The sequence below is a fragment of the Geotrypetes seraphini genome, chromosome 5 (assembly GCF_902459505.1).
Source record: "Geotrypetes seraphini chromosome 5, aGeoSer1.1, whole genome shotgun sequence".
Taxonomy (NCBI): domain Eukaryota; kingdom Metazoa; phylum Chordata; class Amphibia; order Gymnophiona; family Dermophiidae; genus Geotrypetes; species Geotrypetes seraphini.
The window spans coordinates 254,040,352-254,066,869 of record NC_047088.1 but is presented as its reverse complement, the minus strand read 5'-3'; the positions used below and the strand labels follow the sequence as shown (position 1 = coordinate 254,066,869).

The 26,518-nt window shown below is 44.8% G+C and overlaps 1 protein-coding gene across 7 annotated transcripts in view; it reads left to right on the top strand.

The window, feature by feature from the left end:
- Positions 1-26,518, top strand: part of PTPN4 (protein tyrosine phosphatase non-receptor type 4) — a 272,694-nt gene that overhangs the window by 58,814 nt on the left and 187,362 nt on the right. For 6 of the 7 annotated variants that reach the window (XM_033945428.1, XM_033945426.1, XM_033945422.1 and 3 more), the window contains 4 exons: positions 5,800-5,842; positions 5,934-6,012; positions 15,292-15,336; positions 23,774-23,826. In XM_033945428.1, coding sequence (XP_033801319.1) covers positions 5,800-5,842; positions 5,934-6,012; positions 15,292-15,336; positions 23,774-23,826 — 220 coding nt within the window. The remainder of the gene's footprint in view (positions 1-5,799; positions 5,843-5,933; positions 6,013-15,291; positions 15,337-23,773; positions 23,827-26,518) is intronic. The other variant, XM_033945424.1, reaches the window with a different exon arrangement.

Genomic DNA, 26,518 nt, shown 5'->3' with positions numbered 1-26,518 from the left:
AAATCTATATATACAAATAATTCAATGTTGCCCTACAGATAAATAATTTAGCAGCAGGAGGATCTCAGATGTAATTACTTATTAATTTAACCCACCTTTGCAATCCTAATTTAATGTCAGTTTCAGCAAAATTTGGATAGTTCGCGTGAGCGGACTGCTGGGCGCGATGGACCGCTGGTCTGACCCAGCAGCGGCAATTCTTATGTTCTTATATGCACAGATTTTAAAAGAAGATTTTTCAAGTTTATTTTTTCCAATGTTATACACCTTCAGTAGCTTTTAAATGTTTTTGCTTGATTTGGTACTGCTTTGTTTTGATTTGCTCCTGAATTAAGCTCAAATGTATGTTCCAGGAGCATTGCATATCAATCAAAATATGATGTAACATACAGGCAGAGCTGTTGTTGCTGTACCTCACAATCATGGATGAGTTCTTTCATAATGCACAGGGCAAAAACCTATTATTTCCTACCAGAAACAGATGCAGAAAGAGGAATTCCTTACACCATCACTGCATTTTCTAAGAATCTATTGCTACATTACAAATATTTTTTTCTATTGTTCTCACTGCCTCCTAGTCTTAATTCTAGTGCAATAAGTGTGTCATTTTGTACTGTAGGGTATTCTCATGCTTGCGAGCTGTGTAGAAGGAATCCACTTAGCTTTTCAACTCCTCCTCCTTCACCAGTGGGCTTTACTGCCCCCTTCAGTTTTTCCTTTTGCTCACGAGCCAGAAGAAGTCTTTATGATCTCCTCTAAATATATTTTTTTTTTCAGTGTTTTTCATTTGTTTTTGGCGGCATTTGGTGTTCACAGCTCCCCAGATCGAGGATTAAGCTCTGCCTGCATGGAGGAGAAGCAGACTTAGGTCTGCAGCTGACAGGCCAATCCCTCTGTGGTACCTGTTAGCCAACCTGCAGAAACCTTTGTGGAGTTCAGGGTTTGGCCCCTAGAAACCTTGCTCGCCAACTGGGTCACAGGGACTTGAGTGCAGGCTGTTAAGCATCCATAGGGGGTTCAGTGGGACTCTTCAGGATGCTGGCTACATTTGGGCTCCACCCCCCCTTTCGTGTGCGCGGGTCCACGGGGGTTGAGGATTGGTCAGACTTTGGTCTGACTGGCAGTCTGAAGATTTCAGCGTTGGAGGACAGTTCCATTGAGGCAGTGATTTCTTCTCTTAGATCTAGCTACTTTTAGAGCTGAGGTAGACTGCAGCACATCCACAGCATAGGTCACAGTGAGTAAGGCTGTTATATCCTATGAGAAAATTGTGTGTGTGTGTGTGGGGGGGGGGGGGTTCTGCAAAAGCTAGTTTTAAAGGTTTGTGCCCTTCCTTTAGGGTTCCCCACCTCTAAAATCCTTTTTTCTGAGTTTTTTGGTTTTAGTTAAGCCATTTTAGAGACTTTTGGTGCCAAATGCTATCATAGTGGCCATCTTGGATTTCTACAGGTTTTTTGTCCTCAGAATTCTCCAGAACCTTCAAAACTACTCGTTTTGCCTCAAAACTTGCAGGGATGGAACTCTCAGGCTCTTTTATCCCTAATTTATGCCAAATTTGCACTGGATGAATTTTAGAAGAGTGCCCTTGTGCCATGCAGTATGTGATGGACGGTGAGAGCTTTGGGATTAGCCTTCCCTCAGGTTTCTAAGGCTGAGGAAACATTGGAGGGAGAAAATCTCTTCCAGAGCCCCAGAATAGTGGTTTATATAAGCTTAGGAGCATGGAAGCTGCGGAGCCCAAGAGATGCAAGGTGGAGTCACCTAAAGGGAATTCCACACTGCCTAATACAGCATTTTCTCCTGAACTTGTTAATCAGATGCTCAGTTACTAATGAAACATGTTATTGTATTTAGAAACCTAAAAATATACCACAGTACCACAGCAAAACTCAAACACTACTTTGAATAAAAATGAACTTAACACTTAATGGGTTTACATGTGCTGTAGAGGCAGCAGCAAAAGTTGGTGAATATGAGAAGTTGGAGGGAATGAGAGAGTGACTTGCTATACCTGGGGAGGAGGGGCATGAGAGACTGGGTGAGGGCTGAAGAGGTGGCATGAGAGACTGGCTGAAGGCTAGAGGGGTATGTGAGCAAGAGAGATTGATTGGATCCAGGCCATTAGACTTTCCTTTAGAATCTTAGGAGTAAAAATTGATAACCACCTATCCATGAAAAGCCATGTACAATCAATAATAAAACAGTATTTCCTTGTGATGAGAAAGCTAAGAGCCATCAAAAAATACATAGAAACAGAAGCCTTCCAAATTGTAGTGCAATCCCTAATCCTGTCCCAAGTAGACTACTGTAATGTAGCACTAGTTCTTTGCTCTAAAACGTTGCTATAATGTCTACAACTAGATCAAAATGTGGCAGTAAGATTCATATATGGACTGGAAATTGGAACACCTACAACCCTGACTATATGAAATCTTCTCTTCTATATATAAGTTCATGTAAACCTTTTTTTTCCTTCTCTTCCTATATTTTAAGCTCTTGTAAACCGTGCCGAGCTCCACATCTGTGGAGATGATGCGGTATATAAACTTAAGGTTTAGTTTAGTTTACATGGGCTGCCCATAATCGCAAGGATCATGTTTAAATTAGGCATCACTGCTTTCAAGGTCCTGAGAGGTAATGCCCCCAACTACCTAACAGAGTTGACCATCCTACTTCAGGGTGCTTCCAAAAGATATTCTACCAGGAATCTTTTCCACTTAAAATTGCCAGCATGCAACAATATATAGTCTACCAGGCAAATCACCTTATTCATCCCGTATCAATTAGCAAAATGCTGGAACCAACTACCACTTACAATACGATCCTGTGACCACTATCTCAGCTTCAGAAAGTTTTTACAAGTATTTCTGTACCAAGACAGGGAGCCAACCCTGAAGTAACTGAAATGTTAATTGTAAAAACCCATTTCTAAACTGCCTAATGCAACCCCTGGGATATAATGATGAGCCAACAATAACTTATCTATGTATTTGTAACTATGACCTAACTGTATTAATAGTTGTACTGATCTACCTGTACTAGCAACCCTATTGAATGTGTGTATTATACTGTCCATTTTTACTTCCTGTGTAACTGGCCCTAACCTCTTGTAATGTAATCTGACTTTGAACTGAATAGGTAAAGGTGGAATAGAAAACCTGATTAACATAACTTATGTGAAACAAAGAGGCAGCTGCCTCTTTTCCTCACCTGTCGAGGCAGTGCTGACACTCATCTCCAGGAAATACTGCCTATAAAAAATACCCTTGGACCCATCTGGGCTGTAAAGGGTGAGCAGTGCCATTTCTGCTTGTAATCCAAACAGCTGTCTTATTTGTGTCCAACGTTGTTTGGTACAACAAAAATAGTGTATTCTTATTCTTTAAAATTGCAAACAATAAGGGTTTCAACAGAATAACAATACTAACTCTTCTTTATTGTTGAAAAGGATTAAAACCACAGAGAGAGCGAATAACACCTATCTGTAACGTTAGCAGGTGGAGAAAAAAGCCTCTAAATAAAGTGACATTCATAAACATAGTATAGGGCTGTCATGAAATCGGTCATTGGCATAAAAAACCTCCAACCTGTATAACCAAACCTTGCAGCATAGTTGGAACTGATCCTTGGGCAGTGTTTGGAAGCTGTAAAGCTGTGAGAAGAAGCCTGGATTTACAGGGCCATACCAGATAAGTGACCTCTAGTGCATCTTTAACCCAGTTGTGAGTGCTTTTTCACTTGTGACACCCAGCTTTGCTTTGGACACCAGATATTTTCCTGCTCGCTTCTAAATTTCTCCTGTATTGAATGCTCTGTTTATGTAATGGAACTACCAACCGTTGAGACTCTTGACAAAGGCATAGATGCCGAAACACTGTCTGTATTGACTATTCGAATCCTCGCACTGCTACTATCAATAAAGTGAACTTTGAATTTACATCTGTGGCTGAATTATTAACATCTTATCCTCACGACTCCTTTGTTGTGCTTTCTTTCTTCTCCTTCAACATCAGGCTCTCCTAAAACACCACCAGGCTTTGTTAAAAACACACTTCACTCACACACACATGACCAGGCCCCTCCAGACACTTCTCTTGTTTATCACTGGATCCTCTCCGACCCCTGCCTGGATTTCTAGGTTTTTGGGCATCTTCCGGTACTATTACCAGTCTCTCTGCTGGTCACCTCCAGTCCTGCCAGTCACTATCAGCCCCAGGTTTCTTGCACTTTACCAGGTCCTCTCCAAACCTCATTGCTTCTGGGTCTTGTTATTGGTCACTACAGGCCCTACTGGACCCTTCGCTTATCACTTGCCAGTCCCCATCAACCTAAGACCTTCTCTGGCTACTACCCCTGGCCCCTCCACTGGTTACTTGCCAGTCACCTTCAGTCAGACTTCCACTGGTACCTTCACCAGCCACAGCCCGTTGTCAAGCTTAAGTGCTCTCCAGTCACTCCAAGCTCTAATGGCACTACTCCCTGAGGACTCTCCCACTCGCCTTCTCCCAGACATACGCCCTGAGGACTCTCCCAGTTGCTCAGTTGTCTTATTCTGAACACACGCCCTGAGGACTCTCCTAGTCACTCAGTCTCTCTCCTTGAGGACTCTTCAGGTCTCTCAGATGCTCTCCATGAGGACTCTCCTAGTCACTCAGATTCCTTCTCTCCACCAGGCCCTCTACCAGTCATCAAGCTTCAGCCCTCTCTATGCTCCAAGCTCTACTGACCAGGCTGGTCTAAAGGCTTACCAAGAGTTAGGCCGAAGCCAGCATTCCTCCCCTCAAGGGTTGCTTTGGCTCCCAAAGGAGCTCAAGAGTTGTTCAGCACCTTTTTCCACTCATGATGAGTGGATAGCTCCCAGGTGCCTTTGCAGCTGTTTGTATGGAAATGAGCTTTTTTCCACTGCCCAGACTACCCTTTGCTGGCCAGTAACAAGATCTTCACCCTGTCACAGATGGGTTTGGAGATAGTCTCCTGCATTTCATTAGCTTTTCTCCCACTGTGCATGATGGACCTTTGGTCTCTTCCGGTATGGTGATAATTATTTACATATGCTAAAGTTTTTGTGTCCCCTCTCAGAATCATTTGTGTCCTCTACCTTGCGTTAACAAATAACAGCGTGCCCTGCAAAGCACGTCTCATGGAGATCTTCCCAGCTCCTCTGGAATGTGTATGCATGTGCATGTAGCTATGTTGTCTTTGTCTTAAAGGAAGGGGGGCGAGAGTTGGTTTTGTTATGGTCCCGTCACCCTACTTTATCTCTTCAGAAGTAGCAGGTAAATGAACGTAGTGGCTGTGCAAATGTGTACTTTGAATGGAGAGGCCTAGTGATTAGAGTAGTGGGCTGACAACCAGGGAAGTTGGGCAACTAATTTAACATCCTTTGGTACAAACCAGAGGTGTTAGGGCAGACTGCTCCAAGAGTGAGATCAAAGGTTCAGGAGTGAAATTTCACAGCAATGTGTTCAATATATAAATCTAGAAAAATTAAAGTGTGGAAGAAGAAAGTATATATTTATTCCATTTCTTCCTGAGGCAAAGAAGGATGTAAATTACTTGCTCATCTTCTTTGATTATCAATCCACTTGTGTAACCACCACCAGGCCTCTCCGTTCAAAGGATGTGTTTGCACAGTCACTATAATGCTTTTTTTCTTCTGTGCCACTGGACATAGAGTCAGTGTTAGGCCTTGGGGAATATAAATTCTGATTTCTATTTTTTTAAGAGGGTGTTCTGTTGCTTTATTTAATTTTATATATATATATATATATATATATATATTTTTTTTTTTTTTTACAGAGGTGGCTGGATCCAAACAAACCAATCAGGAAGCAATTGAAAAGTAAGCACATATTTAATCTATTTTATGTTTTTATATTGTGCTGATAAATAATTGTTAATAAACTAATAAGAACTAATGTTGTTCATTTTAGGAGGGTCTCCTTACAGTTTGAATTTCAGAGTAAAATTCTGTGTTGGCGACCCTAACAAGTTACAGGAAGAATATACAAGGTAATTAGAATTGTGATTTTGCTAAAGATTTGTAAGGTTTAACTGTATGATGTGTATTTTTTTAAAAATGTATTTGAATGTATAACCTTTCAATATGAATGTATTGTTTTTAAAAACAGCGATTCACGTGCGTGTGCTGCGCTCTGCGCCAAGAGGTGCTTAGGAGTAATGTCAATCACACATATATTACCAGTTCAATATTAATTAATTTATTAATGTTAATCTTACAAGTCTCAGAAATCATATGTGTGATGGAGTCCCATAAGGCGTGTAATTTGCACCTCTCCTGATGGTCTCTCTGAGTCTATACTGGTCCGTTCCTTTTATATTTTTCACAAGTCAGTATGACATCACACTCAACCAATCCATTAACAGAAGCTATCCTTAGATTTGGACAAAGGAAATTCCTTTACATGTTTTTAAAGTCATATTTTTGTTTACATTAATTTCCAAATATGCATAAACCCATTATTACAACATAGCCAAAGAAAACTTTAAATCTAAACCTGCTTATCTGTTTCAAGAGAGCCTGAATTCAATAATGTTGAAAAGTTCTCGTCTCTCCCTGTCAGCATCATAGAAAGGAGGAGGAATATTCCCCCTCTTGCTCTGAGCTTTGCAAAAACTGACAGTTTCAAATTTCACTAACACACAGACTCAGAAAAAAGAGATCCCTTCCTATACTAGAGGTACAGCGTCTCTGATTCTAACTTAACTATTTCCAGATGTTGCCTCAGGATTTCTCCTTAGAGTTTATTGCATCTTTAAAATATATAAAATATTGGAAATTAAGTACACACCATTCTTTCACATATCTTTCATACATCCATCATTCATTCGGGGCCCCTTTCATCCACAGATCCACACAATATATTTCATTCATATTTAATGAATGTTACATTCCATTTTGGGATACGTAATCTAATATGCTCTTCCTAACCGGCCTAAACACATCTGTTATAAAATTGCCCATGAGGCTTAAGACGGGAAAACCCAGGACAAAGAACAGCAGAGAACCAAGATGGAGTTCTCAATCCCTCTATGTATGTATGTTATGCATTACCTAATTTCCTTTATGATTCTGCCCCACCTAACACCTCACACAAATAGTGAATTCCCCTTTTCCTATGCTATATATCGGTTTCCTGGTCTTTTGTTTATTATCCTGATTTTTTTTCAAAGTTTTAAATGTGTTTGCATGTATATAAGACCCTCTGATCAGAACTAGGCAGATCTCTGTCACGCCCTGCTAACGCTTCTGCGTTATAGTAAACGCTTCTGCAATATAGTAAACGGCCATAATCTACAAGATGCTATGGAGCAAGACCTGCGTACTTTAGAAAGTTGGTCCTTGATGTGGCAGCTGGGCTTTAACGCCAAGAAATGTAAGGTCATGCATCTCGGTAACGGAAATCCTTGCAGAACTTACACCCTGAATGGAGAAACTTTAACCAGGACTACGGCAGAACGAGACTTAGGAGTAATCATCAGTGCTGACATGAAAGCAGCCACTCAAGTGGAGAAGGCTTCATCTAAAGCACGGCAGATGATAGGTTGTATCAAGAGAAGCTTCGTCAACAGGAAACCTGAAGTCATGATGCCATTGTACAGAGCCATGGTGAGACCTCATCTGGAGTACTGTGTGCAATTCTGGAGGCCACATTACCGTAAGGATGTGCTCAGAATTGAGTCGGTTCAGCGGATGGCCACCAGGATGGTCTCGGGGCTAAAGGGTCTCCCGTACGAGGAAAGACTGAGCAAATTGCAGCTCTACACTCTTGAAGAGCGTAGGGAGAGGGGAGACATGATTGAGACATTTAAGTACATCACGGGACGGGTCGAGGTGGAAGAGGATATCTTTCTTCTCAGGGGACCCTCGACCACAAGAGGACATCCGCTCAAACTCAGGGGAGGGAAGTTTCGTGGAGACGCCAGGAAGTACTTCTTCACGGAGAGAGTGATTGAGCATTGGAACAAGCTTCCAGTGCAGGTGGTCGAGGCACGCAGCATCCCAGACTTCAAGAACAAATGGGATACCCATGTGGGATCCCTATGAGGTCATGCCAAGGGATAGGGTCACTAGGACTTGAATGAGCGGGTCAGTAGAGTGACAGTATAATTACAATTATACTTAAGGGGTCAGAAGACTTAAGAGGGTGGGTAAATAGTGTGGGCAGACTTGATGGGCTATATGGCCCTTATCTGCCGTCATCTTTCTATGTTTCTAGTATGCGCCAACCCAGGCCTCTTCAATGATGTGCATAGAAAGACAGGTTAAAATTCAAATTGCAATGAATATGGGAAGACTAGAATTTTTACAACAGTCTTCCTAGCCTTGGTGTTGGCTTAAGTATTTGCCTTATAGGGAATCAGCTGAAGATGACAAGGCTCAGGGTGGCTTAACCACTAGGCAAACTTGGTGGTTGCTCAGGGCAGCAGCAGCTTCAAGGTGTAGTAAAGAGCAACTGCAGTCAAAGTAAAATAATTGGTCCTAACTCAAAGAACCATGGGCAGGATTCACTAAAGTCCAGAAATATCCTATTTGTATCCTATCCGTTTCCGAGTCATTGTAGCAGATTGATTTAGTATAGCTTGTCCTTGCAAATGATCCAATCGTAAACATGCCGCTATTAGCGCTGAAACATCAATCAACGCGCGTGCGCACTGTATCCTGGTTGGTTTAGAAGCTCATACCGCATGTGCTAGCTATTTAGGAATTCACTGCGTAGAAATGGGGCGTGGTTTAATCACGGACGTCATTACCGGGCTCCGAATGCGCCTACCGCAAAGCATTGTTGTTGTAAAAAAGGCAATAAATAAGGAAGTATTCTTACCAACCATTCTTTTTTTCTGTAGCCGACGAACGCAGTCCATTTCTCTCATGAAAATTACTGTAAAGTTGCTAGAAGGCACAACAGTTAACAGCTGATGAATGCGCTGGGATCAGGCGCTATTATATACAGCCTACGAATCCCAGGAAGCTGTGCAGCTCTATCTGCCGTGAAGCACTTAGCAACCACTAGCGACACCCAGACGTCACATGCACGTGACAATCCAGTTGGAAGGAAGAGGGGAGGGATAGCTGGCCCATAAAAGTTTTATTTGATTTTTGTTTTTTGTTTTTTTGGTTATTTGGAATTGATATTTGAAATGTACAATGTGCAAGGAGAGCACAGGGTTAATCCGCGATTTTCTCGCAATGCGCATTACAAATACGAGATTCACTCCCGCACTCGCTATGTGCATTCCAAAAAAGAAAAAAAAATTATTTCTAACACTTATGTACATGAAGGTTTACATATTTAAAATTTTTGATATATTTATGATTTTAGGAGGGGTAGATATATATTTTTGATGGGGTTCTTAACATGCATGCGTCAGTTGCTAGGCAGAAATAGCCAGCGAGGATATAAACAACTGGTCCTCAGCAGTCGTAACTTTTTGGAACGGAAAGGCCAGTCGGTTTGGAGGAAATGGTTTCATGAATTGACGCGTTAAGAAATTTACATGCATTTTTACTCATTTGCATGCGCTAATCGCATACGGTGTGGATGAGGTCTGGAGGGTGGTTAGTGAATCGAGCCGGGGTCGGAAATTGAGCGCAAACTGAGCAGTACACGATCGGTTTGCTTAGTGAATCTAGCCCCATGTGCTTTTACTTGTGGGGAAAGTGGGCAGTTCCAAATAGCCTGTTTCCTTTTCAAATGGAGGTATGACTAATGTGACCATTTATTTTTTCCTCAAAACGGAACCGGAACCGCCCCCCCCTCCCCCTTCCTGGATCCTCCCAGAACCTGTTAAATGTAGTGCAAAATATAAACATCAGATATAAATTCTCAAAACTGCCACATTTTGATCACTAAATTGAAAACAAAATCAGTTTTCCTCTTTGTTGTCTGGTGATTTCATGAGTCTCTGGTTGCACTTCCTTCTGACTGTGCATCCTTTCTTTCTTTCATTTCTTTCTTTCTTTTTCTTTTTCTCTTTTTCGTTTCTTTCTTTATCCCAGGACAAGCAGGCAGCATATTCTTGACTGATGGGTGACGGCACCGACGGAGCCCCGGTACGGACAATTTTAGAGTGATTGCACTCTAAGAATTTGGAAAGTTCTAGCAGGCCGCACCGCGCACGCGCGAGTGCCTTCCCGCCCGACGGAGGCGCGCGGTCCCCAGTTTCTTAGTTTCCACGGAGCTAAGAAGACGCACGTTTCAACGGCTGTTGAAAACTTTTTTCTATTTTCGCCTTCCCGCTCACGTAAACTCGTTGGGAAATATTGTTTCCCTCATTTTATTTTATTTTCTTTGTTAAAAAAAAAAAAAAAACAACTTAATTTGTTTTTCTTTCATTTTTTCGGTTTCGCCGCAGTGGGGCCTGTTGCCACCATCGAGGCCTCGGCCTTCGATTTGGCTGAAGCCGTTTTTACATTCATGCCCCCTCAACCCGGGTTTAAGAAGTGCCAGCGGTGCGCTCGACCAATTTCACTCACAGACCCGCACAACTGGTGTCTACAGTGTCTTGGTCCTGACCATCGAGCGTCTTTTTGCACCCGCTGTGCCACTCTTAAAAAGAGAACTTTAAAAAATCGACAAATCCAACAGCGATTATTGTTTGGTACCGAGATGTCGGATTCGGCGGCACCGGTCCCCACTTCGACCCCGACGCAGTCGGCACCTGCCTCGTTGACACCGCGCCGGCGTCGCACCCTTCAGGTAAGCCGGCTAAGAAGCTTTCCCCGCTGGAGCGCCCTCCGGTCTCAGTGGCAGCGAGCCCAATCCTGCCGACCTCGAGGCGCCCGCGGAAGCGCTCCGCTCCGATTGAGGTAAGCCCCTTGACATCGGGTTCCTCTTCGGAGTGTAGAGCGGCACCCAAGGTACCGCAGAAGAAAAAAGCGGTACCGGTGCCTTCACTGGACGAGCGCATTGCCGCCGTCCTGCAAGTACAGCTTAAAGAACAACTACAGCAGCTGTTACCTGCCCTTCTGGCACCGAGCCTTCCAGTCCCGGTCCGGTCTGAGCCTCCGGTACCGACAGTGGAGCAGCCTCCTTTGTCGGTATCCACCTTGTCGGTACCGATGCATACCACTTCCTCGGTATCTATGCCAGTCTTAGCGCCGGAACCGAGATCCTTACACCAGGCTGTTCAAACATCGGCACCGACACAGCCTATAACATCTCCCGGTACCGTTTCACAGAGGTCTGGGAAGTCGATGCATAAAACTCGACACCTAGAACCCTCCACACCGGAATCCCGGGACCGCAGTTTTCAAGTGCGGGACCCTGATCTGTGGGGCGATTTTTCTAAGTTTCAGTATAAGATGCCCCCCCCCCCCCCAGATAGGTAAGACCTGTACTCAGATGATTTAAATGTGCTATAAAATACTTATAATTGCTCCTGATCCTTCTTGCCACATATGGGATAGAGACAATAGAAGTCTGTCCAGCATCGGCTACACCACCCAACACTGCCCTACTGCTGGAGTCGCCATCAAAGCTAACTCCAGCTCCTCCCCCCTCCTAATCTGTCTTGCCATATATGAGACATAGACCGTAGAGGCCTGTCCATCATCTTCATTTCCTCGCTGCTGAGCTTCCATTTAAGCATCACTCAGGAAGCTGTTCAGCGCCGAGCAACAGCGCCAAAGCGTGCTCTTGCTTGGCCAGTCAGTGGCTGAAGAAGGAACTCTGCAGCGACTGATCTTGCGTTGGTAGTGAGGCAGGAGTGCGGAAAGCGCACTCCTGCCCGCTATACTGCCCGCTATACCAGAGATTCCAGTGGCAGAGGAGGTATGATGGACAGGGAGGGGGGACAGGGTGCAGAGGCCTGCAATAAATTTGGGTGGGGGGGCTGGTGGGCGCTGGTTCGAATATAAACCAGGACCCCCATTGTGAGCCAATTTTTTGGCCCAAAACTCCCGGTTTTATTTGAGTATATACAGAATGTAAAAGACATATATCAAATATAAGCATTATACCATAAAATCTCTATCTCTCTTAATACGCTAGTGTGGGTCTGATAGCCATACTAGCTATGTGCCTTGATGTTATTCTATCATGAAATTGATTTTCAGGTGTAACAGCATGCATCAAGATGCTGGCAAACAATACATTTCAAGCCTTAAAAGTGATTTTTACCAAACTGATTTTCAAAACCTACCTAGAAGGAGATGAAAACACACTCCGCCTTAACAAGCATTATACCTTTCACTTCTTACCTATTCATTGAAACAGATTGAAACAGCACTTTCTGAAAAATTGGCAACTAGCACAAAATCCATATAGATAAAATCAATCTCAGTACTTAAAAAATCGAGCAGGATTTTAAATGCCAGAGTACCATCTCTCCTCTCTGTGTGGATTAGTAAACAGGCAGTGCTAGCTGCAGGAAACTTAAGGACTGGTTCTGGGTTGAAAGGTCATTCCCTCACTAAAAATCAAAGTAAAACTTAAAAAAGGATTTAAATGGCAAAATCATCTTCAATATATAAAAAATAAAAATAATTTGTAACTGGATACTTTCCATTTTAGGTATTTGAATGAATTTGACCTTTTAAAATATGTGCCAAAAAATGCCAAAAAGTGATTGTCTCAAAACTTTAAAACTTAAAAATACAAGCAGAACCGGATGGAAAATCAAGCACCCACCTCAAATAAGTGATTTTTGTACTAAAATGAGCATTTGAAATTTAAAAAAATATTAGAAACAAGTTTTTTAAATTATGCATGTCAGCAGCCATTTTTTTGTGTTCCAGTGATGTAGTTGATGCCATTGGAACTAGGAAATGCTGTTTCAGAATATACAATATGTTTAAAAAAAATATGTGCCAAAAACGATCTTTTCAAAAACTTAAAGGTTGACAATATAAAGCAAAATATGATGGAGAATGATTATCCCATCTCCATTGGTTCACAATTAAAAATGTATCCAAATTTCCAAGTTTTATTTAAAATTTGATATGTACCGTTTAAAAGATGTCTAAGTGGTGTACAAGGTTATGATCAGATAAAATCAAGGGGGAACATAATTAGAGAACAACAGACTTAAGTGACATAATGAGACAAGGGGGATGGGGGAAATACAATTTGTGATAGGAGAGAGAGACAATAAAGGTCAATACAGAAAGAGAGGGATATGCTCTTCCTTCTTTCTAAAGTCTGGAGATTACTTGTCATAAGAGTCCTTAAATAGGAAAGTCTTTAGGTTTACTGTAAATTTTTCCATAGGTATTTCTTCTCGGAGATATGAGGGTAAGGAGTTCCACAATGTAGATGCCATAACAGAGAAAATCTTTCTAGTGGTTTTGTAAAATAGATGATGTAGGGAAGGAATAATTAGAAGGTGTTGGTTACCGGATCGAAGTGTTCTAGTTGGACGGTGTGGGATGAGAAGTCTGTCTATAAATCCAGGAGTGTATGTTAGTTTGGTCTTGAAAGTGAGCAGCAGTAGGATTTTATATATGATTCTATGTATGATTGGTAGCCAGTGGGGATTTTATTAGAAGTAGAGTAACGTGGCCAAATTTTTTTGCATTATGGATTAATTTAACTGCCGTGTTTTGGATAATTTATAACCTTATTTCTTTTTGAGTTATTCCTTGATATAAGGAGTTGCAATAATCAGTTTGCAAAATCACAAGGGAGTGTAGTAGAATATTAAGAGACTAGTCTTTAAGCCCGTTACATTAACGGGTGCTAGAATAGATGTATGTGTGTGTCTTTCTTCCTTTCTTTCTCTCTTTCCCCTTGGCCGCTTTCTGTCTCTCTCTTTCCTCGGCTGTCAACCATCACCCCTTGCCTGTTCCACCTGTCCAGCAGTAGGCCTTCTCCCTTCCTTTTACCTCCCCCTGTCCAGCAGCAGTCCTTACCTGCTCCCTCTGTCCCTCTTCCCTGCTCCCCCTGTCCAGCAGCACTTCTTACCTGCTCCCCTGTTCCTCTTCCCTGCTCCCCCTGGCCAGCAGCACTCCTTACTTTCTCCCCCTGACCCTCTTCCCTGCTCCCCCTGTCCAGCATGTGGCTCCTCTTCTTTAAAACAGCCTACCAGCTGTAACGAACCTCGCAGGCCGCTCTGAGGCACGGTTGACATGGCCACTGTATGGTTGGTTTTTTTTTACTGTCTCTCTGTCTTTTTAATTGGCTACTGTATGTGTGCCTTTTTTTCCCCATCTATTTCCTTGGCTGTTGTTTGTCATTTGTTTCCTGTGTCTCTCTCTGTCCTTAGTGTTTTGTTATTTTTTTCAATCTGTCTCTTTAGCCCCCTGTCCTTCTGTGCGTGTCTGTGTCTCTCTCTCCTTGTCCTCTGTGTTTTGTAATTTTTTCAATCTGTCTCTTTAGCCCCCTGTCCTTCTGTGAGTGTCTGTGTGTCTCTGTCCTTGTCCACTGTTGTTTGTTTGTTTTTTTAAATCTCTGTTTATTTATTGATCCCCTCTGTTTCCATGGCAACCCTGAGATTGTAGCCCACGTCGTAGACGCTCGCCGCCTCCCCCCTCTCTCCTGGCGCTTGCAGTCCTGTCCCACTGGCGTAGCGGGGGATCCGCCGTTTTTGCAGCGTCAGATCCAGTGCTTCGGTCAGCCGTCTAAGCCCTGTGCATCATCGGCCTGGAGGATCCGATCGGGGTGGTGCTCCCGTCCCCGCCGTGTATGCGTGCCGTGCGTTAGGCCGCAAGTCCCGCCTCCTTTTTCTTCAGTTTGTATCTCCCTCTGCTGCTTCTCCAACCCCCTGCCAGTCCAGCGCGTCTCTCCCCATCTCCTCCCTGTGCGCGCACGGTCGCTCTCAGGCCTCCGCACCCCAACATCTTAATATCAAATTAATTCCTGAGGCCGGCTACCACCACCACTTCCGCAGCTCGCTTGGCTTCGATACCCCGTCCTCTCTGACACGCCAGGGGCGCGCATGCGCACTCGTATTTTCGCGGCGGATCAGGGAACACGTTTTTTTTAGTGCGCATGCGCGGCCTATCATTTTATTATATTAGATGAGGGTTCTAGTAGACTGGTGACTGATCTGATCATTCTTAATTTCTAAAAGCATTTTCTAACAACTGAGCTTATCTGTTGATGGAAAATTAATTTGTCATCGATAATAACTCCAAGAATCTTAGTAGAATTTATGATGTGAAGAGGAGTGGATTTAAGAAAGATGGGGGAGGCAAGAGTATCATCCAGAGTGGTGACAAAGACATGTTTTAGTTATATTCCTTGCATTAGCATCAAAATTTTATATAGAAACTGTAATAACTGTCTTAATACAGTTCTTGTAATATATCCTTTTTTTTTTATTATTTAGGTACCAATATTTTTTGCAGATTAAGCAAGATATTCTCACTGGACGGTAATGCCATCTTATTTTTATATATTTTATATTTACTGTGACTAGCTACAATCCATTGAATATTCAGGGGAGAGTATTTAGGGACTTGCTCCATGCTTTCTTCACTATGGCCCAACATTGCATTCACACACTTCCTAGTCCAGCCCAGTAGTCTTGTCCAAACTTGCCTTCAACAGAATTCAAGGGTCTTAACCAAGAACCGAGTCCTCCAGCGTTGTAGCTTCATCTTTTTGCCATCTTCCTGTGCTTTTGCTTTCTTCTGTCTGTTGTTATGTAGGAATGACAAAGAATATTTTAAAATCTATGCAGATAGCACAGAATTTGGCTGCTAGAATAGTGTGTGTGTGGGATCATATTTTGTCAGTTTTGAAACTGCACTGGTTACCCATTGACTAGGATCTGGTATAAGATACTTTTCATGGTTTAACATACTGAACAAACTACATCTTTATCTACCAGCAGAAGTAGTATAGTTTGTAAGATTAGAAGATTATAGAAATAATATTTTTTACATTTTGGGTCTTAAATTGTGGAATATGCTACCTTTATCTTTGAGGATAGTGCAAGATGTTAAAACTTTCAAAAAGAACTTGAAAAATCTATTTCTTAAGGCTTATTCTCCAGATGTATGAGTAAGAAGTTTTGATCCTGGGTATGCTGTTCTTAAGGAAGAACATTACAATGACTGAGTAATTTGTGACAGTTTGTGTGTTGTTTATGTAATGGTTTTAATTATGTATTTAATATCTATAAACCACTGCGAATGCTAAAATGGCAGTACATCTGTAAACCACTGTGAATATTAAAGTGGCAGTATATAAATGTATTAAAATCTTAAATAGTTGTACTTTCTCTAAGGAATAAGCAGGCCTTTCTACTCTCCCATCTGGGTGACATCATCTGCTAGCAAGTTTTAGTTAGAAGTTTCTGGCAGCACCACACATGTGTGCGTGCCTTCCTGCCTGACGTGTAACTACCAGTTGACCAGTCTTCGTCTTTCTGTGGAACAGAGAGGATGCGTCTTGGTGTTCTCTTACCTTAGCGTTTTGTTGCAAGCTTGATAGTGCTTTCCCATTCAGGAGTTTTGATTTTTTTTTTTTTCCTTCCTATTTTCTTTATTTTAGTTCAGTTGACTTTTATTCCAAACCTTTGTATTTCTTTATTATTTTTTTTTTTTGTGACTCTTAAAGTTACCTTTGTTTTTTTGTGATGTTAGGCCTGTGTATAGGCCAGAACCTTGTCCTCAATTTAAGCATGCACCTTTTTGCTTCAAAAATCAAGGAATTTATTTATAAATCATTTTTATTGTGCATCAGTAGACCAAAGGATTGCGCGTTCCCCCCCTCCCTCACCCCAAATTCAAGCAAGAGAAATTGATTTTTTGAAATATCGTAACAGTCTATGGTACTCCAACTTTTCCATATGTATAATTAACTAAACCCCCTTCTGTCCCTTCCCATTCTGTCTGTCTTCCCTTCCCTCTAGCCAAATCGCCTTACCTATACCCACTCAACTAGTAACCTACATGATCATGTCAACAGATCAAGATAGTGCAAGATCTATGCGAGTGTGCAAGCCGGCGTTTCTGTAAGTTAAATTCCACAAACAATGCCTCCCGCTGAATAAATTTGACCCTTAAAAAAGCCCTTGTAAGGCGAAACAGGTCCCGTTGGAGTTTAAGTGAACTTTCATTTGGTTCACTAAGCTGTGGGAATTGGCTGCACAATACTCCTAAGATAAGTCTATTTGAATTTGCTGCTCATGTTATGAGTTTTTGTTGAGATCACAGTTGCTTGATTAATTTCAGAATTTGCAAAACATTTGATATATTTAAAAAAATATTTAATAAGAATTAAAGAAAAAATAATTAAAAAATTGGAAAGTGAGATGTGATGGATCAATGAAAGACACCGGAACCCAGTTATACAGACTTGTTTATCCATAATGGAGTGTCTTTGGGGTTGTTGAGATTCATCCCTCTCTGCTATATCTGTGCTTTTGGACTGTTTATATGAGATCATGTTGTCATATATGTTATGAGCTATAGACTTTTTCACAGTTGAGCAATCCTATATGTCCGACATGTTCCTTCATCGGTGTACAGCTTACCGTATTTTCACGCAGATAACGCGCACCCGTGTAAAACGCGCACACGGGTATAGCACGCAGAAACCACGATTTTATGTACAAAAACTTTTGTATACCGTGCTCACGGGTATACCGCGCATGCTGCCCGACTGTCCTTTCGCCCGCCCCGACTCTCCTCTGGCCACCCCGACTCTCCTTTCGCCCTCCCCGACTCTCCGTGCGCTGTCCCGACTATCCGTTCACCCTCCCTGACTTTCCGTGCACTGCCCCGCCTCTCCGTTCACCCTCCCTGACTTTCCGTGCACTGCCCCGACTCTCCGTGCGCTGTCCTGACTCTCCGTTCACCCTCCCTGACTTTCCGTGCACTGCCCCGCCTCTCCGTGCGCTGTCCCGACTCTCCGTTCACCCGCCCTGACTTTCCGTGCACTGCCTCCAGCCGACCCGCGACCCCCCTGGCCGACCCCCACGATACCCCCACCCCCCTTCCCCGTACCTTTGGTAGTTGGCCGGACAGACGGGAGCCAAACCCGCCTGTCCGGCAGGCAGCCAACGACGGAATGAGGCCGGATTGGCCCATCTGTCGGGTTGGGCCCATGTGCCTCAGGCCGTGCCCCCAGGTGGGACCTAAGGCTCCAGGGCCTATTCTGATTGGCCCACGCGCCTTAGGCCCCACCAGTAGGCGGAGCTTTGGGACGGATGGGCCAATCCGGCCTCATTCCGTCGTTGGCTGCCTGCCGGACAGGCGGGTTTGGCTCCCGTCTGTCCGGCCAACTACCAAAGGTACGGGGAAGGGGGGTGGGGGTGTCGTGGGGGTCGGCCAGGGGGGTCGCGGGTCGGCTGGGGGGGCGGTTGGAGGTTCTTGGGGGGGGGCGGTCGTTGGAGGGAGGGGGGTTTGCGTCGAGGGCAGGAGGGCCTGGGATCCCTCCTGCCCGTAATGTAGTGCGGGGTGGGGGTAAGGGGTCGCCGTGGCCAGGAGGGTTTGGGCTCCCTCCTGGCCCGATATTGTCGGGGAGTTGGGGAGTCGGCCGGGCAAGAGGGCTTGGGCTCCCTCTTGCTCCGATCGTGGATGCGGGTGTGGGTGGGAGCGTGTGCGAGCGGTCGTTTGGGGTGGGGGTGCGAGCGGTCCTGCTGGGGGGGGGGTGAATCGGGCATCGGGCGGGGTGGGAACTATGTAAAAAAAGTTTTGTATAATGCGCGAGGGGTATGCGCGGTAGGTAAAAACGCGTATAACGCTCGCGTTATATGCGTGAAAATACGGTACTAATCATGGAACACATCTGCTGCTTCTTTATATCTGCTTCCACCGAGAATCCATCAGAGGTGTATAGATGGTTCTGTTTTACCTATCGTAAACAACTTGGTTTCTCATCATGTCAAGCTTCTGTACAGAGGAATCCACTTGGGGAGTAGAACTTGTTAAAATTGAATCATCTTGTCTATTTGGCAACGGTCTCCCCTCTGGTATAGTGCCTATAAGTAGATTACTTTGTTTTCGCAGTTCTCCTCTTCTATGACTGCTCACAACTTTCCGCATGTTCCGTATGATTGTACTATTGAAGTTTTCTATTGTGTCTACAGCGCACCTCATTCACCCATTTAATTTCAATGAATCTCTCCAGGAAATTGTTACATTCCCTCTTCCCAATCTGGCACAGATGTTATGTTTTTCAGCCAAAAGATATCTCTCCCCATTGTCATGTCTCCACCGGCGCTTTCCTCTCTCTTTGGAATTGGACTGATACCACAATGTTACCATCTTTATCAAATAGATCATATTTTATTGAGGTTTCTATACTTCCTTCTGCAACAGTTTGCAACCAGAAGACATTTCACCTCAAGTGCAGACTCGTATGTGTATTAACAGAAAGATTATTATCCAGGTAAGAACCTATTCTGTTATGTCCCTTCCAGATTCCATACGCTAGGTGTTCAATCCCAACCTGCAGTCTAGGTGTTACAAATACAGTGGTGCCTCACACAACGAACTTAATTGGTTCCAGGAGCAAGTTTGTTATGCGAAACGTTCGTTATGTGAAACGCGTTTTCCCATAAGAATACATGTAAAAAAAAATAATTCGTTCTGCAGCATAAAATATGCTAAGATGACATAAAAAAAGATAAATTTTTGGTTATTATTTTTATTTAGATACATCTAAAAACATAATTGTTTTTTAAAACAACACACATTTTTTAAATTTAAAGACAGACTAAGTAGAGTCTAATTTTACAGTGAGAGAGGGCAGAGTCTCAGCGGCAAAAACTGGGACTTAACTGTTCATTTTTTTTTTTTTTCTACCGTGTTTCCCCGATGATAAGGCAGGGCCATCAAATAAGACAGCCCCCCCTTTTTAGAAAAAAATGTAAAATAAGGCACCCCCCCGCAAATAAGCCACCCACCGATACCTGCGCTTACCCGAATCGGGTGGTATGGTGGGTGACTCCGTGTGGTCCCTGGCACCCCCGACACGATCGGGGCAAGAGGGAGCTCAAGCCCTCTTGCCCCCCCGACTCCCCGACACGATCGGGGCAAGAGGGAGCCCAAGCCCTCTTGCCCCCCGACTCCCCGACACGATCGGGGCAAGAGGGAGCCCAAGCCCTCTTGCCCCCCCGACTCCCCGACACGATCGGGGCAAGAGGGAGCCCAAGCCCTCTTGCCCCCCCCCGACTCCCCGACACGATCGGGGCAAGAGGGAGCCCAAGCCCTCTTGCCCCCCCGACTCCCCGACACGATCGGGGCAAGAGGGAGCCCAAGCCCTCTTGCCCCCCCGACTCCCCGACACGATCGGGGCAAGAGGGAGCCCAAGCCCTCTTGCCCCCCCGACTCCCCGACACGATCGGGGCAAGAGGGAGCCCAAGCCCTCTTGCCCCGCCGATTCCCCAACCCCCCGACAATATCGGGCCAGGAGGGAGCCCAAGTCCTCCTGGCCACGGCGACCCCCTAACCCCACCCTGCACTACATTACGGGCAGGAGGGATCCCAGGCCCTCCTGCCCTCGACTCAAACCCCCCCTCCCCCCAACGACCGCCCCCCCAAGAACCTCCGACCGCCCCCCCAGCCGACCCGCGACCCCCCTGGCCGACCCCCACGACACCCCCAACCCCCTTCCCCGTACCTTTCTGTAGTTGGCCGGACAGACGGGAGCCAAACCCGCCTGTCCGGCAGGCAGCCAACGACGGAATGAGGCCGGATTGGCCCATCCGTCCCAAAGCTCCGCCTACTGCTGGGGCCTAAGGCGCCTGGGCCAATCAGAATAGGCCCGGGAGCCTTAGGTCCCTCCTGGGGGCAGGGCCTGAGGCACATGGTCGGGTTGGGCCCATGTGCCTTAGGCCCCGCCCCCAGGAGGGACCTAAGGCTCCCGGGCCTATTCTGATTGGCCCAGGCGCCTTAGGCCCCACCAGTAGGCAGAGCTTTGGGACGGATGGGCCAATCCGGCCTCATTCCGTCGTTGGCTGCCTGCCGGACAGGCGGGTTTGGCTCCCGTCTGTCCGGCCAACTACAGAAAGGTACGGGGAAGGGGGTTGGGGGTGTCGTGGGGGTCGGCCAGGGGGGTCGCGGGTCGGCTGGGGGGCGGTCGGAGGTTCTTGGGGGGGGCGGTCGTTGGGGGGAGGGGGGGTTTGCGTCGAGGGCAGGAGGGCCTGGGATCCCTCCTGCCCGTAATGTAGTGCAGGGTGGGGTTAGGGGGTCGCCGTGGCCAGGAGGACTTGGGCTCCCTCCTGGCCCGATCGTGTCGGGGAGTCGGGGGGGCAAGAGGGCTTTGGCTCCCTCTTGCCCCGATCGTGTCGGGGAGTCGGGGGGGCAAGAGGGCTTGAGCTCCCTCTTGCCCCGATCGTGTCGGGGAGTCGGGGGGGCAAGAGGGCTTGGGCTCCCTCTTGCCCCGATCGTGTCGGGGAGTCGGGGGGGCAAGAGGGCTTGAGCTCCCTCTTGCCCCGATCGTGTCGGGGAGTCGGGGGGGCAAGAGGGCTTGGGCTCCCTCTTGCCCCGATCGTGTCGGGGAGTCGGGGGGGGGCAAGAGGGCTTGGGCTCCCTCTTGCCCCGATCGTGTCGGGGAGTCGGGGGGGGCAAGAGGGAGCCAGGCGGAGAGAGGGCAGTTAAGCGCAGTGCCTGCGCGGAAGGATGCAGCTCGGGCGACTTCGTTGTGTGAAACGAAGTTCGTTGTACGAATCAAGACATAAAGTTCGTTGTGCGCAGCGTTCGCTGTGCGAGGCGTCCGTTATGCGAGGCACCACTGTATCTACATCTTTTCTGAACACATGTTGCACTCCCCCTAGTGTGAGAATCAGTAAACAACCTCGGTTTCAATTTCTGCAAGCAGTCCGAGCAAAATTCTTTTGCTGTTGCTATGCTTTTGTTTCTTTTTTTTTTTTCTTTAAAGTTCGCTTAAACTTAATTTCTCGGTGGCTTCAGTGTCTTGAGGCCCCTCCCCAGTGGTCCGCTGTCAGAGAAAAGGACGCAGTCCTGTGGTGCTGGGCTTCCGCTTCATAGAGAAACTGGTGAATCTGTGAAGCCTGCCTGCTGTGTGCCACCTTCTGAAAGTACCTGGAGTTTGTTGGCCAGTGACCCTGTTTCTAGCACAGGTTGAGTACGTCTGGACAGAAACCTAATCGGGCTTCAAAGCATAGGCTGCCATTTCCACCCCCGACCGTGTGGCAGAGGATCCATGGGGGCGGAAGGTGTAGTCAATCTCTGGCTGGCTGGCAATCTGAAGATCTTCATTTCTAGTGAATTTAGAGCTGTTTCTGAAGCAGAAAGTCCTTTTTCTCCACTGAGCTGTTTTAAAAACGCTGACAGTCTGTGAGCACCTCCATTATTTCCTATGGGGTGGCTTGTAACTTGCTTTAAACTCCGTTTTCACAGTTTCTGAGGGTAGGGTTCAGGTCCCTCAACTCTCCAGACCCCAATTCGCAATATTTTATTTTCAAATTTTGTTTATTTTTGCCGTTTGTTGCGTGAATTTGTGACGGCGGTCATCTTGAATTTTAAAATCAATCTTTTTTTCTAACTTTAAATTTAGCCTCATAAACCCCTCCATTTGACTCAAAATCAATTGGGATGGACTCTCCAGCCCCTAATCTATTGAATGTGGACATTGATTGCGCCAGATCATGAGAATTCGCGGGAGCCATTAAGGAAGCTGCTCAGCACTGAGCAGCAGTGCCAAATCACGCGCCTGCTCGTGCTTCTCAGCTGCTGAAGACACTCGTGGAAGCCTTTTAACAGCGGAGCAGGAACTTGTAAAGTTCGCTCCTGTCCGCTGCACCTCCACTGGTGATCGGTGGTAGAGGTTAGGACAGGGAGGGTGGCAGGGTGCAGAGCCTTGCGGCGGTGGCGGCATGCAATAATTTCGGAAGGGGAGTGTATTGGCTCGAATATAAACCGGGACCTCCATTTTTGGGCCAATTTTTTGGCCCACAATCCTGGTTTATATTCAAGTATATACGATAATAACTTATTAAAGAAACGACAATTTTGCATGAGATAAAACTCTTTATAGTTTATAAATCTTTCCTTTTGGCTAAATCTTTTTAGCTAAATCTTTTAGCTAAATCTTTTTGGCTAAATCTTTTGGCTAAATCTTTTAGCTATAAATTACAATATTAATAATAATATTGTAATTTATAGCTAAAGAGACATGATCAAGAAACTGTTTTATTTTACTTTTGTGATTATGATAAACATAGCTGGCGGGCTGCGAGTTTGAGACCACTGCACTGGAGGGAGTGCAGCAGCATGTGTTCAGAAAAGATGTAGATTTCTGCAACACCCGGACTGCGGGTTGGGATTGAACAGCTAGCATATGGAATCCTCCAGGGACTAACAGAAAGAAGATTATTGAAGGTATAAACCTAATCTTCCATTATGTTGTAAAGATTAGTGAAGCAAATGTGTACTTTAATACTTTTTGAATTGTAAATTTTAGATAGCAGAATGTGAAAAAATATATAAGCATGTAAAAATTGTGTGGTGGTTTTTAATAAGTTACTGTATAGCTAAAGATGTATATAAAATAATGCCCTGCACAGAGAAACATATGGAAAGAGACCATTGCTTTAATGTAGAGACTATTTAAGTTCATTGTAGTATGGGTTATTATTTGAATGATAAAAGTTGCATTTGAAATATATATGTATTTTTAGAAATGTTCAAATTTTGACAATCTTGAAGAAACAGGAAGGAAGCATTGTGAGTAAATATGCTATAGTTAGATAATATTTTGGTGAAATTTGTGCTTTTCTTTAATTAATCTGTGTGTGGAGATGTGCTTTTTACTGATAAATTAAGTTATCTTTCCAAATAAGCTGTACTCAGTTAAGACAGAGATAAATACATATTTTTTTTTGTTTTATATAGATTGCCCTGCCCTTATAATACTGCTGTCCTTTTGACTTCTTATGCTGTTCAGTGTAAGTATAACCACTATTTACAAATAGATACTGGTTTATCAGATTTTTTTGATGTTGGCTTATATATTGATTTAGGCACTATAAGCATTTGATTTATACATTACTATTTTAATCAAATTTTGCTCTGAACAAGCTTTGCAATCCAACAAGCAATTAATGTACTTAAAAACTGGCTTTGGGGTGGTAGTCTTGACAGCAAACTTAGGGCATTCAATCTTAAAACTTTTAAATAATGAAAGAATGAGCAGTTTTACATAAAGAAAATAATTGGTTTTGCATAGTTCTCCATTCCAGTAATTTTAACTTGCATCTGTAAGCCCCCATTTTAGATAGGTTCTAGGTGAATACCTAGACACTGTCTGAAATGTGTTAGGAAGGGCATATAAAGAATTTCATTGGTGAGACCAAGAACGGAGCCACCTGTGAAATGGGAATTTGCAGTAGCTATTTTCGTTAGCAGCCCTGGTTCACTGCTGGACCACCAGGGCATGCGAGGTAGGTATTTGTAAGGTGCAGGAGGGAGGTGGGTTGGGGTGGAACCGGCTGAGTTAAGACATAGGAGGGGTCACTCCTGTCCTGGCTTACCTCTGGACCATCAGGGCTCAAGGCAGGCCCGAGGGAGGCCTGCAACAGGTCAGGGAAGGGCGGGGGAGGTGAAAATCTGGAGGGATTGTTCCTGTCTTGGCTCACTGCTGACCAACAAGGTTTAAGGTAGGCCCAGGGAGAGGCTGCAGTAGGCATCCGGGAGGTGTGGAGCTGGGTGCAGAGACAGACAGGACAGGATGGGGCAGGCTGGACAGGACACCTTGGGAAAGGCAGGTTTGTGGAAATCGGAGAAGAGTGGAGGAAGGAGAGAATTACCTATACTTAAATATAAAACTTTGGTTTATAATTGAGTCAACCTTTTTTCCCTCCTTTTGAGAGAAAAAAATTACCTCGGTATATATTTGAAACGGTACTTTGATATTGGGTTAGTTAATAGGACTGTCTTGTTTCTTTTTGTTTTGTTTCAGCTGATGTATCAAAGTGCATTTTTCCCAGAAAATTGGGTTTTCATGTTATAGTACAAAATTGCTAGCAAAAGCAAATACATTGGTGTTCTTATGCTGTTCAATGCATGAAGTCTAGGGCTGTACTTTGATTAAAATTTTTAATCACAATTAATCACATTTTGTTTCTTCCCCCTCTCCAACATTGCAGCTCTCTCCCCCTCCCAAGCATTACCCTTCTCCCTTTCCTTCCCCAACAATGCAGCTCACAAATCTCTCCTCTCCACAATATTGGGGTAAAACTAAAAAACTTTTGCATCCCAAAGAATTAACAATTCCCGTTTATTCTGTTAACCATACCATGCCCATGGCACACATTCACCTTGCTCTTCCCCCTCGCGCATGACACATAATCATCATAATCATGTTATCCACAGTCATAGGCAGTAGTTGTACTGTTCACTCTGCCTCCCTCTCCCTAGCTAAAATTGTACTGCAAGAGAAGTAGAGAAAGTCCTTGTGGTTCACATAAGTTGTCAACTGCAGGCAGGCACAGGAGGAAGTGGCCCAATATGCAGCTATTCACTCCTCTTGCAATATGATTTCAGTGCGAGAGAGAGAGCGTGAACAGTGTAGCTGCTGCCTGGGGCAATGAATTTTCTAACTCTTACTAGCAGCAATACCTGTTTTCAGGAATCGGCAGCTCTGAGGTGAAGGAGGGGAATCGGCGACACCAGCAGCTCTTGTTGGGGGGGGAGGGGGGATGTAGTGACACCAGGAGCTCTCATGGGGGAGGAGTTCAGAGGCACCAGCAACTCTAGAACGTTTCCAGGGGTAGGTGGTAGGGCTCTAGTAGCTCTGAGGTGGAAGGTGGTCAGAGGCAGCAGCTCTGAAGGGGGCTGGTAACAAGAGGGAGGAGCGGCAGCTCTATGATTGGTCCAACATTCATCCAATGTGTTTAGCAGCGTTCAGCTGATTTCATTTCCAATGAAGCACACTGGAAATTAGAGGGAAGAAGCATGGCTGTGATGTGGGAAGGACTAAGAGCTAGATTCACGAACCTGCCCGATCAGGACCGCTTCGGGCAGGTCTGACGGATTTTTGAAACTCCAATATGCAGATGGGGGCGATCAGAGGAACGCCCCATCTGCTGGTACAGATCACTGGTGTGCGATCCCCATGCAATGTTTATTACTATCACATCTTTTCTTTTGCCGGGGGTGGTCTCTGTAATTGTCCTTCATACATACACCACCCCCACCTTCTAGTTTAAATGCCTAGAAACATATTGTCTAAATTTCTCTGCAAGGTTTCTTTTTCCTGCTGTAGTAATATAGCTTCTTGTCCTTCCATGTATTTCCCCATCCTCCTATGTACCTGAAGCCTTCTTGATGACACCAGGCTCTGAGCCATCTATTAAAGTCCTCTGTGTTTTTCACTCTTTGCTCTCCTTTTCCATATGCAGGCAGTATTTCAGAAAAAGCTAAAGTCTTTACAAAAGGTTTCAAGCCCTCACCAAGCTCTTGAAAAGCTTTCTGTGCTGCAAGCGTGGAGTTGTTGGCCAGGTCATTTGTTCCCAGATGGATAACAACATCAGTGTTAAAATCCTTAGTTTCTTACTTAATTATAGTCTGTATTTGCCTGGAACTCCTGGTAGCTGAGGATCCTGGAAGACATTTCACTATTTTGGTCTCCTCGCCTTG